The 12,196-nt window shown below is 60.6% G+C and overlaps 1 protein-coding gene across 2 annotated transcripts in view; it reads left to right on the plus strand.

Annotated features, from left to right (window-relative positions):
- Positions 1-12,196, plus strand: part of TMCC2 (transmembrane and coiled-coil domain family 2) — a 31,849-nt gene that overhangs the window by 13,810 nt on the left and 5,843 nt on the right. The window contains exon 1 of one of the 2 annotated variants that reach the window (XM_054648829.2): positions 9,257-9,466. The exons of the other annotated variant lie outside the window; for it this stretch is intronic. Within the exon in view, the coding sequence (XP_054504804.1) occupies positions 9,461-9,466 (6 nt within the window). The 5' untranslated portion in view covers positions 9,257-9,460. Of the gene's footprint in view, positions 1-9,256; positions 9,467-12,196 lie in introns of those variants that run through there. 2 annotated transcript variants of the gene reach the window in all.

Genomic DNA, 12,196 nt, shown 5'->3' on the forward strand with positions numbered 1-12,196 from the left:
GAGCTCCTGGCTGGAGGAGCCGGGGGCATCCCTGCATCCCAAAAATCCTCTGTCATGTGTGTCCCACGAAGCTCTGAGCTGGAGGAGCTCCTTCCCCAGGGCTGGGATCATCCCTGCATCCCAAAAATCCACTCTGCCCTATGTCCCACAGAGCTCTGAGCTAGAGGAGCTCTTGGAGCTGTGGCTTCCAACAGCTGGGATCTTCTCTGCATCCCAAAAATCCGCTCTGCCCTGTGTTCCATGGAGCTCTGAGCTGGAGGAGCTCCTTCCCCAGGGCCGGGATCATCCCTGCATCCCAAAAATCCTCTGTCATGTGTGTCCCACGAAGCTCTGAGCTAGAGAAGCTCCTTCCCCAGGGTTGGGAAGCATCCCAAAAATCCACTCTGCCCTGTGTCCCATGGAGTTTCTGGCTGGAGGAGCTCCTCCCCTGGGGTCCAGGAACATTCCTGCATCCCAAAAATCTCCTGTCCCCTGTATGCCATGGGGCTCCTGGCTGGAGGAGCTCCTTTGCTAGGGCAGCAGGTTCCAACTGCCAGGATCATCCCTGCATCCCAAAATTCTGCTCACCCATGTGTCCCACGGAGCTCCTGGCTGGAGGAGCTCCTTCCCCAGGGTTGGGAAGCATCTCTGCATCCCAAAAATCCCCTGTCCCGTGTGTCCCACGGAGCTCCTGGCTGGAGGAGCTCCTTCCCCAGGAAGGAAACACCCGCCCGGAGCAGAGCGCGGTTCTCGTTTGCCCCAGGGTGGCCCGCGCGGGGCGCACCCGCGGTGCCGGTGCCGGTGCTCGCCACGAGGCCGTGCTGGCGGCGCGTGTGCCGGTGCCGCTGTGGGGCCGGGGGAGGCGGCGGCAGGGCGGGCGCACGGCAGCGCTGGGAGCTTTGTGCTGATCTCCCTAATCCCCTGCTGGTGACCCGCCAGGCACGGGGGCGGGCGCACGGGAATTAGCGGCCGGCGAGGCGCCGGCAGCAGCGGCCGGGGGTGCCCCCGGTGCCCCCGGGGCTCAGGCGGTGCCGGTGCTGGCGGGGCACGGCGGCCCCGGGCGGCGGCCGGAGCTGGAGCGGGGCGGCCGCGGGGTGCTGTGCCTGGTGCTGCCGGGGAGCTGCACGGACTGCGGGGACTGCGGCATGGTGCACGTGCAGGTGGGCACCGGGGGGAACGGGCCGGGGGAGCGGCGGCCCTTAGAGGGCGGCCTGACCGGTGGCCGTCCGTCCGTCCGTCCCTCCCTCTCTCCCTCTGTCTGGCCGTCCGTCCGTCCGTCTGTCCGTCCGTCCCTCCCTCCCTCTCTCCGTTCGTCCGTCCCTCTCTCTCTCCGTCCCCCTCTCCGTCCGTCCGTCCGTCCCTCTCTCCATCCCTCTCTCCGTCTGTCCGTTTGTCCGTCCGTCCCTCCCTATCTCTCCGTCCGTCCCTCGCTATCTCTCTGTCCGTCCTTTTGTCCGTCCGTCCGTCCGTCCGTCCGTCTCTCCGTCCGTCCCTCGCTATCTCTCTGTCCGTCCTTTTGTCCGTCCGTCCGTCCGTCCGTCCGTCTCTCCGTCCGTCCGTCCGCGCTCCCCGCCGCCTTCTCCCCGCGTCCCTTAGGACTGGGCCCGTCCCCAGTGTCCCCAGCGCGGGTTCTCAGCCCGGTCCGGACCCGCCGAGCGTCCCCCGCGTGTGGCGAGGGCCCGGCCCCCTCTGTCGGGCTCTGTCCCTGGGCAAGTGACAGCGCCAGCTGCCGCCGCTGTCCCCGCTGCGTGCCCCTGCCCTGGCAGCTGCTTCTCCTGTGAGGCACAGGGAGGGCAGGGGGGGCTTCATGCCCCACCTCAGGCCAGCTCTGGAGCTCTGAGCCCCCTGTTTTTATGGGATCACAACCAAAAGTGCCATTTTCTGCTCCAAACTCCCCTCTCTGTGCCCCTGCCCTGGCAGCTGCTTCTCCTTGTGAGGCACAGGGAGGGCAGGGGGGGCTTCGTGCCCTGCCTCAGGCCGGCTCTGGAGCTCTGAGCCCCCCGTTTTTAATTAAGCTCCTGCAGTTCTGCCTTCCCTTTTGCTGCGCTGGTTTTTCACCCCATGGACCCTGCCACAGCCTGGCACACAAAATTTCTGCACCCCCTAATTTCCCCCAGGAATAGCCTGTGGTGACAGGGGACATCCAGAGGGGCTCAGTGGGACCATGGGACAGTGACAGGGGACACCCAGAGGGGCTCAGTGGGACCATGGAATAGCAGGGGACACCCAGAGGGGCTCAGTGGGGACCATGGAACAGTGACAGGGGACACCCAGAGGGGCTCGAGGGGCTCAGTGGGACCATGGGACAGTGACAGGGGACACCCAGAGGGGCTCAGTGGGACCATGGGACAGTGACAGGGGACACCCAGAGGGGCTCAGTGGGGACCATGGAATAGCAGGGGACATCCAGAGTGGCTCAAGGGGCTCAGTGGGACCATGGAACAGTGACAGGGGACACCCAGAGAGGCTCAGTGGGACCATGGGACAGTCTGGGAGTTTGGTGCTGGCTGCCAGTTCTGGCTGGGGTTTGTGCTTCACCCCAAAATGGGCACTGCCAAGGGCTCACCCCCACCTGGGGTTCCCACACTGGGGACAAGCCTTCCTTTTATGGGATCACAACCCAAAAGTGCCATTTTCTGCTCCAAACTCCTCTCTCCGTGCCCCTGTCCCTGTCCCAGGAGAGTGTCCTGGGGGGGAGCCTGTCCCTCCAGCCCCAGCCCTGCCTCAAGGGCAGCAGCCCTCGGGACACAGGGCAGGATTCATCCCGCTAAATTTAGCTCCCCCCCGGGTCAGTGGCTATATCAGGGCCAGAGGGATTACAGGGAGCAGGGAGAAATACAGGGAGCAGGGAGAAACCCGGAGTTCCCCAGTGCCCAGCCCGGGGTGGCCGTGCCCCATGGGGACAGAGGGGTTTGGGGTGGCTGGGAGGCTGTGGGGTGGCTCAGGGATGGCAGGGAAGGTTCCTGTCCCCTCTACCCAGGGGTGTCAGGGAAGGTTCCTGTCCCCTGTGCCCAGGGATGGCAGGGAAGGTTCCTGTCCCCTGCTCAGGGATGGCAGGGAAGGTTCCTGTCCCCTGTGCCCGGGGATGGCAGGGAAGGTTCCGGTCCCCTGTGCCCAGGGATGGCAGGGAAGGTTCTGTCCCCTGCCCAGGGATGGCAGAAAATGTTTGTGTCCCTCTACCCAGGAATGGCAGGGAAGGTTCTGTCCCCTGTGCCCAGGGATGGCAAAGAAGGTTCCTGTCTCCTGCCCAGGGATTTCAGGGAAGGTTCCTGTCCCCTCTCAGGGATTTCAGGGAAGGTTCCTGTCCCCTCTACCCAGGGATGTCAGGGAAGGTTCCTGTCCCCTGTGCTCAGGGATTTCAGGGAAGGTTCCTGTCCCCTGTGCTCAGGGATTTCAGGGAAGGTTCCTGTCCCCTGTGCCCAGGGATTTCAGGGAAGGTTCCTGTCCCCTGGCCAGCTCAGCTGCCTTGGCTTCCTGTGGGAGGATGTGGTTTCTCTTTCCTACAGCTCCGGTTACCTGGGCTCAGTCATCATCTGGGATGATGATGATGATGATGACGATGATGACACAGGGACTGTGTGAGGGTTGGCCCCACATCTAACCCCGGGCAGAATTTCCCCCAAGCAGGAGCTTTCCCTCTCTTGCTGCCTCAGTTTCCCCATTGGAATGCAGACCCAGCCCATCCCTGAGTTTGGTGAAGTGTCCTGGGTCTCCTTGGGAGGAATTTCTGGCATGTTCTCCCCTCCCTCTCAGGGGTTAAAATCCCAGGGAAGGAGGTGAAACAGGCCAAAGGGAACAGAGGGGGTGTAAAGCTGCACCCCTCAGCCCCTGGCACATCCCTTTGGCACCTGCATCCCAAGGGTGCAGAGACCCTACAAATGGCAGAGGTTTTGGGGATTTTTGGGGGTTTTTTGGGTTCCTGATGAGGAATTGGAGGTGTGAGAGTCCAGGTGAGCTCCCACTCCCCACCCTCAGCTCCCCACATGTGGCAGGGGGATGAGTCTGTGAGGCAAGGCTGATGAAGAGACCCTACAAATGCCAGAGGTTTGGGGGATTTTTGGGGGGGTTTCTGGGTTTCTCACCAGGAACTGGAGTTCCAGGTGAGCTCCCACTCCCCACCTCCATCTATCCACGTGTGGCAGGGGATGAGTCTGAGGCAAGGCTGGGAGCACTGGGGTGCAGACACCCTACAAATGCCACTGGTTTGGGGGATTTTTGGGGCATTTTTGGGTTCCTGACCAGGAATTGAAGGTGTGAGAGTCCAGCTGAGCTCCCACTCCCCACCCTCAGCTCCCCACATGTGGCAGGGGATGAGTCTGAGGCAAGGCTGGGAGCACCGGGGTGCAGAGACCCTACAAATGCCAGAGGTTTGGGGGATTTTTGGGTGGTTTTTGGGTTCCTCACCTGGAATTGGAGTTCCAGGCCAGGTGAGCTCCCACTCCCCACCTCCATCTATCCACGTGTGGCAGGGGATGAGTCTGAGGCAAGGCTGGTGCTGGGAGCTCCTTCCCTCACTCCCGTTGGGATGAGCGCTTTGGAGTGAGCAGATAATAGCTGGAAAGACAAAGACGCCCGAGATTGCTGCTTAATTAATTCAGGAGGAGAAGAATATCAGACTCTGCTACTGATTCACCCCTCGTGAAGAAGACATCGTGTTCCTCCTCAGCCTGGCTGACATATGGCTGTTGATTGCAGCCCACCAGCAGCTCCCGCTCCCGGCAGGATCCCGGGGGATTTGGGGGTGGATGCCCAGGGTGCAGGGCAGGATTTGGGCTGCAGGGTTTGTGATCTCTCCAGCTCACCCCTGCTGCTCTGGGCTGGGAGCAGGGTTTGGATCCAGAGGCTGGATGAGGGTCCAGTTTGTGGCTCCTCACTTGGCTGGGGTTGTGGTTTGGCCTCTCCCTGCTTCCCCCTCAAATCCTCAGTGCAAAAGCTCCCAAAAATCCCCCCCTGGCTGCACAAGCCCTGCTGGAGGTGCTGAGCTGCTGGGTGGGTTAATGCTGCGTCAGGGTCACTCCCTCCAGAGAAAACAACAGCAGGAATTTTTCCAAATATTCTCCAAGCGTAGGCAGGGCCCTGAATGGCTTCACCCATGAGGGCTGCTCACTGAATTGTCCCTTCAGAGCTGTCCCTGTGAGCCCAGGGCACAAGGGACAGAAGGGACAGGCCCAGCTCAGGGGATGTGCTGTGCAATTAGGAAATGCCAAGTTCTGCATGGTGTGGATGGGCACGGAGACCCAGGAGCTTCCCAAGGGAGAATCCTGGGATCTTTCCATCTGTAAAACAGCTTTTCCTGAGTGCCCTGGGCCCTGGGGAGGGTGGCAGTGTCCCAGCTGTGATGGGGACAGGGAGCAGTGGTGGCTCTTTGTTTGTTTGTTTGTTGGTTGGTTTTTTCCCTTTGGGAAATGCTCGGCAGTGCTTGGAAATGCTGTTTGTTCTCCTGGCACTCTTGGAGGACTGGGATCTGAGCCCAGGGCACCCATGGGGGCTGAATTGTCCCTCAGAGGCACAAGGGACAGGCCCAGCTCGGAGGACGTGGTGTGAAATTAGGAAACACCACGTTCCTCATGGCATGGACAGGCACGGAGACCCAGGAGCTTCCCAAGGGAGAATCCTGGGATCTTTCCATTGGTATAACAGCTTTTCCCGAGTGCCCTGGGCCCTGGGGAGGGTGGCAGTGTCCCAGCTGTGATGGGGACGGGGAGCAGTGGTGTTTGTTGGTTTGTTGGTTTGTTCCTTTATTTGTTGGTTATTTCCCTTCGGGACGTGCCCAGCAGTGCTTGGCTGTGCTGTTTGTTCTCCTGGCACTCTTGGAGGATTGGGATCAGCCCCGTGGTGCCCCAGCCTGTTCCTGCTCCCCCCCCAGCCTGTGCTGCTCCTCCTTGGAGCCTCCTCTGCCCCTCAGGCTCCTCGGCCCTGGGGAGGGAGAGGATCCACAGCTCTGCAGGAGCCGCCCTCCCAGACCCTGCCCTGGCAAAAGGACACTGCCCCCAGATCCTCTGCTGGGTGCCTTTGTGGGTGTCCCCCCATCCCTGCTCTCCTTTCCAGGCAGGGATTTCCTGTCTCCCCTATAATCCTTACCATTGCCTAAGAAATTTAGGATTACCTAAACTGAAGGCCTTCAAAGCCTTAAACAAGAGTTAAACCCTCTTAGTTTCTGCTAAAGTCTGCAGGCCCTTACCCTGCATCCCCTAAATGCAACTCAGGTGCTTTAATTAAGCTAGGACCTTCCAATTCACGAGACAGATGGGCTTTGATCCCATGATAGTGTAGTTAGTGCAGGGGAAGGGGTGAGGAGCAGGGTGGCACCTGCAGCAGGAGCCCCAGAAGCTGCAGACACCAAATCCCCTGGGGCGTGGGATGCTCAGGAGCAGTGGGTCTGCCAGATCTCCGCCTCTGTCAGCATCCCAAAATCCCATTTGCAGTTTTCCCAGCCCATTCAAGTAGGGTTTTCCTGCTGGTTCTAATTCCTGCTTCTCTGTGCTAAGCCCAGCCCAAGCCCCAAACCTGCCCTGTGTCCATGTGGCAGCACCAGGGGACCCTCCTGGTGCCCAGACCAAGGCTTTGGAGCTGGACCCTGCCCTGCCCAGCACAGCACACACCAAACCTGCCACGATTTTGTGGAAAACCCAGGGCTTTTCTTTGCCTGGGAGCTGATGTTTATTTCAAAATTTGCCTCGTACAGTCAGGCCTGAAAAACAGCAGCTGGGGGGGAAGGATGATGGGGAGTGTGACACCAACCCCTTGGGTAATTCCCTTGCAGAATTCCCTTTTTTCCTGTGCCAGGAGGGGTTTTGCATGCTGTAGAAGGGAGGGAGATGCTGCCCCACTGCTCTGCCTCGCTGGGCTGGGCCCTTCAGCAGCTGCAATTTTGATTTTTGCAATGATTTGTTAACCCTGGGCCCTTCAGCAGCTGCAATTTTGATTTTTGCAATGATTTGTTAACCCTGGGCCCTTCAGCAGCCACGATTTTGTTGTTTGCAATGATTTGTTAACCCTGGGCAGTTCAGCAGCCAGGCTCTTTGTTGTTTGCAATGATTTGTTTCCCTTTCCCTCGTGCTGGGGAGCTGGGAGCAGGTGTTCTCCTGGGAATCCAGCACCTGAGGACCCCAATAAGTGCCAAAAATGTTCCCCAGGGCTCCTTGCAGCAGCCTGCCCGTGCTGGCTCTTCCTGAACATCCCAACCTTTATCAGGTCCTCGCTCCATCAGCCTCCCCTGGGAAATTCCTGCTCCTCCACCTTTCCCCAAGGCCAGGAGCAGGGGCTGTGAGCTGTCAGGGGCTGTGGAGGACGTCGTGGTTCCCCTAGGATGGGTGAACCGCTCACTTCCCAGCCCCAAAAACCACAGGGGGGAAGCAGCAGGGCTGCAGGGCCAGCCCCAGCAGCTTCAAGAGGGAACTGGCAAGCAGGGAAGGTGCTTTCCACCGGGTGCTGTGCAGCTGCTGATCCTCCTGCCCTGCTGAGACAGCACAAGAGCCATGGGAAGTGACCTCTAAAAGCAGAAGTGATGCTATGGCAGAAACCAGGAGGGAGCTGACCAGCCCTGGTCACACCAGGGGCACCCACGGGGCTGGGCCAGGCTGGGCCATCCCCCCCTGGCACTCAGGGATGGGCCAGGAGCCCACCCGGGACGGGAGGAGCCCTGGGTGCTGCTGGTGCCATCCCCAGGGTGCCACCGTCCGTCCTCAGGGGCAGCTCTGCGGTGTCACCAACCATCCTCAGGGGCAGCTCTGCGGTGTCACCGACCATCCCTGAGAGCAGCTCTGCGGTGTCACCAACCATCCTCAGGGGCAGCTCTGTGGTGTCACCAACCATCCTCAGGGGCAGCTCTGTGGTGTCACCAACCATCCTCAGGGGCAGCTCTGCGGTGTCACCAACCATCCCCGGGGCAGCTCTGCGGTGTCACCATCCAGCCCTGGTGCCATCCCCACGGTGTCACCTCCCAGCCCCCTGGTGCCATCCCCACGGTGCCACTGTCCATCCTCAGGGGCAGGCAGCTCTGTGGTGTCACCAACCATCCCCGAGAGCAGCTCTGCAGTGTCACCATCCAGCCCCAGTGCCATCCCCATGGTGTCCCCATCCAGCCCCCTGGTGCCATCCCTACGGTGTCACCTCCCAGCCCTGGTGCCATCCCTACGGTGTCACCTCCCAGCCCTGGTGCCATCCCTACAGTGTCACCATCCATCCCCGGTGCCATCCCCACAGTGTCACCATCCATCCCCAGTGCCATCCCCACAGTGTCACCTCCCATCCCTGGTGCCATCCCTGCGGTGTCACCTCCCTGCCCCGGTGCCATCCCCATGGTGTCACCTCCCTGCCCCGGTGCCATCCCCAGGGTGTCCCCATCCAGCCCCGGTGCCATCCCCGTGGTGTCACCTCCCCTCCCCGGGGGCAGCTCTGCGGTGTCACCGCCCGGTCCCCGCGGCTCCGTGTGACACTCTCGGGGATCTCTGCTCCGTCCTGGCCCTGCCCTGGCACGGCTGGGTTTGGGTGGAATTTCCAGGGAATCTGCGTTTCCCTGTGCCTCTGGGGATGGATGGCAGCTGCCGTGGAGGGGGATATGAGGATTTTGGTGCCGTTGTGTTCTCCCCGTGGCAGAACGGGGTCAGTGCCACCCCCGCTCTCCTGGGGTGACAGGGACAGATCCAGCTCCTGCTCCAGGACACCTCCTGGTGCTCCCACGAGTGGCTCATTCCCGGCTTTTAACTCGGGCTCCTTGCTTAGTGACAGGATTTTGTTTTTTCCCGACTGTTTCCACTCGCGTTTTTCCTTTCTGGACGCCTCCCCCCTGCCTTTCCCAGGCCTTTCTGTCCCTCTCTGTGACACAGCAGATGACAAGAGCCCGTCCCGACCTCCTGCGTCAGGGCACAGGCAGCGTATGGGGCTGGAGGCGTGTGAATATCCCGGCACGGGGATACGAGCGGGGGGGTTTGGCATTACAGCCCTGAAAGCTCGGGCTGGCTGAGAGCTGTAAACAGCTCGGGCAGATTTCCTGAGTCGGCAATCCCGGCCGAGCGAGCGCCTCCGTCCCTGCGCGCCGGGAACTGCGGGGAGCGCTCCGGGAGCGGCACCGGGAACCGCACCGGGAACCGCGGGGAGCGCTCCGGGAGCGGCACCGGGAGCGCTCCGGGAGCGGCACCGGGAGCGCTCCGGGAGCGGCACCGGGAGCGCTCCGGGAACGGCACCGGGAGCGCTCCGGGAACGGCACCGGGAACCGCACCGGGAACCGCAGGGAGCGCTCCGGGAGCGGCACCAGGAGCGCTCCGGGGGCTCGGAGCCAGCCCTAACGGGGTCTACGAGAGGTTTCTCCTCCTCCTCCTCCCTCCCCGCTGCTCCCCCAACACCTCGCTGCCATCCACCGCTGCCTTCCCCAGCCGGCAGTCGTGCCATGGCAGCCGGCAGTGCCCGGGCAGCGCTGCCAGCCTTGGGGACACCGCGGGGACACGCCAACTAGCCCCGGGGCACCCCAGCCCTGCCCGCCATGGAGGTAGGTCCCGGCAGATTTTTTGGGGTTTGGGTAAAATGATGGGGAGAGAGACCCGCGGGGGGTTTTGGCGCCGCTGTTCCTCGGGGAATGAGAGCAGGGAGTGAAACCCCCCCAGCGCCATCAGTGCCGGGTGGGAAACTGCTGCAGCTGGAAGGCTGAACGTTAATCCCTGCATTATGTAAGGAAAATTGTTGTCAGGCTGGGGAATGAGTGCAGGGAGCTGCTGCCAGCCCGTTGTGCCCATGCTGGGGTGGCACAGGGGGGCACAGGGCACTGCCAGCCCCGGGTGCTGCTGGAGGGAGGGTGGGAATTGTGACTCAGGGCTCCTGCTGCTATTTTCAACACCTAGGCTGGGTCTGGTGGGAATAACAGCTCAGCTCAGGGAGGCACAGGGCTGGGAGCCCGTGTGGGGACAGGGGCAGGACGCTCGTGGTGTCCCCAGTGACAGTGACCGGCTCAGGGGATGCTGTGCTGGAAAAATGCTCTGAGAAACGAAATAACTGCCCCAAAATCCCCCTCCCCACATCCACCACATGCCTGCATTTCTGTGCTGGCCGTGGCCTCTCCCTGGTGGCATTCCAGGGCCACCAAGTGCCCCAGGCAGGGTGACACTTGTGCGGGGGAGCTGATGGCTCAGGGCAGCAGCTCCCCAGATCTGCCCTGGATTTGGCAACACTTGTTCTTGTTTTTTCCCTGCTGGAAGGTGCACATGGTCCTTCCCAGGGCTGTTTTGTCCCTGGGATGGATTCCAGGCAGGAATCACAGTGATACTTTGTAGGGAAGGTCCTTGCTCGGGGTGGACACAGGCAGGGCTCATCCCCGGCGTGTCCCGTGGGCTGCAGGGCACAGAAAACAGAACAATTCAGGGGGGATGTCAGCACCTCCAGAACTCTGCTCTGAACTCTGCAATAATTGTGCAATTCCTTGGGAATGGGGTTGAAGCCAGGCATGGATGTGCTGGGACAGCCACGGCCCTGAGGTGGGGACACGGCCTCGAGCTGGGGGGACAGCACTGATTGGAGACATGGACCTGAGTGGGGACACAGCCCCAGTTTGGGGTGACATCCCCAAGCTGAGGGGACACCCCCAGGCATGGGGGACATCCCCAAGCTGAAGGGACACCCCCAAGCTGAAGGGACAGCCCTGTGGTGGGGGGACAGCCTGGAGTTGGGGTGACATCCCCAGGCTGAGGGGACAGCCCTGCTGGGGGGACAGCCTTGAGCTGTGGTGACAGCCCTGACCTAGGGGATACAGCCCCAAACTGGGGTGACATCCCCGAGCTGGGATGACAGCCCTGACCTAGGGGACTCAGCCCCAAACTGTGGTGACATCCCCACGCTGAGGTGACATCCCTGAGCTAAGGTGACATCCCCAAACTGGGGTGACAGCCCTGACCTAGGGGACACAGCCCCAAACTGGGGTGACATTCCTGAGCTAAGGTGACATCCCCACGCTGAGGTGACGTCCCCAGCAGCTCAGCTGCCCCTGGGCCCAGCTCTCCCCCAGCCTGCAGCCCCATTAACCCAGCCCTGCACAGCCCTGAGCCCTGTTTGCTCCTCAGCCCGAGCCTTTTGCAGATCTCAGCTCTGCTGGGCTCAGCTCTGTTGATCAGAATCATTTCCCTGCCCTTGTCCTGCATTCCTCCCGCATCCCACAGCAGCTCTGCCCTCCCAGCCTGGTGCAAAACAAGCTCTGGAAAACAGGGTTTCCATCAGGATAAATTTCCTTTCATCCTGTGCCTACCAGCAGGTTTGCTGCATGTAGGGAAAGTGTGGCTGTTCCTAATCCCCCTCTTAAATCCCCTGCACAGTTGCTGGGATTTAGCAGGCAGGGCCTGTTAATGCTCCAGGGATCCACATTGTCTTTTTTGGGGGGGTTGTTTTCAAAGCCATAACCTGATGTGCCTTCCCCAGCATGGCAGCGAGCAGGATTTCAGCCCAGGGCTGTTCCCTGCCCATCCCAGATGGAATCCCGTGGATAAATCATGGAATTCCAGAATGGTTTGGGTTAGGAGGGACCATAAAACCCATCCACTGCTACCCCTGCCATGGGCAGGGACACCTTTCACCATCCAACCCAGCCTTGCACACTTTCAGGGATGGGGCAGCCACAGATTCTCTGGGAATTCCATCTCACCCCCCTCACAGCCAGGAATTCCTTCCCAAAATCCCAAAATCTAAACCTCCTTTCTTTCCAATCCAAAAGATTGGCTTTACAGAGGGCAACTCCCTCTCTGGAAACAGAAATTTGAGCAACTTTTCCCCTCCCCTCCCCAGCGGGTGTTTCCCCTCTGGGCCTCTCCAGAGCTGCCTTTTCCTTTGCCACGGTCACTTTTTCCCTTTTCTGTCCAGAGGATTGCACATCTGGGCAAAAAGTCTGTTTCCTGCTGTTTCTAATTTCTGCCTGGTGATAAGAAACCAAAGCAAAACCCTCTGTGGAGGGCCCAGCCTAAAAATAGCCTGGGAGTGGGGTCTGAAAACCACAAGTTTGTTATGACTTCATTTTTTATTTTTATATTTTTTTTTAAGAAAATTGCCGCTCCAGACAGAGTGAACCCAGCTGGGATTGGCCTTTTGCTCCCATCTTCCAGCCCTTGCTCTGTCACTGCTGCAGTGAGGAGACAGGAAAAGCTTTGGGGTGAAGCTGAGATGAAATCCCAACACCCCCAGACTCCCAGCAGGACACAAAAAAAACGGGGAAAAAAAAGGGAGGTGGAAATGGAATAACAGG

Source organism: Agelaius phoeniceus, chromosome 25, assembly GCF_051311805.1.
Source record: "Agelaius phoeniceus isolate bAgePho1 chromosome 25, bAgePho1.hap1, whole genome shotgun sequence".
Taxonomy (NCBI): Eukaryota; Metazoa; Chordata; class Aves; order Passeriformes; family Icteridae; genus Agelaius; species Agelaius phoeniceus.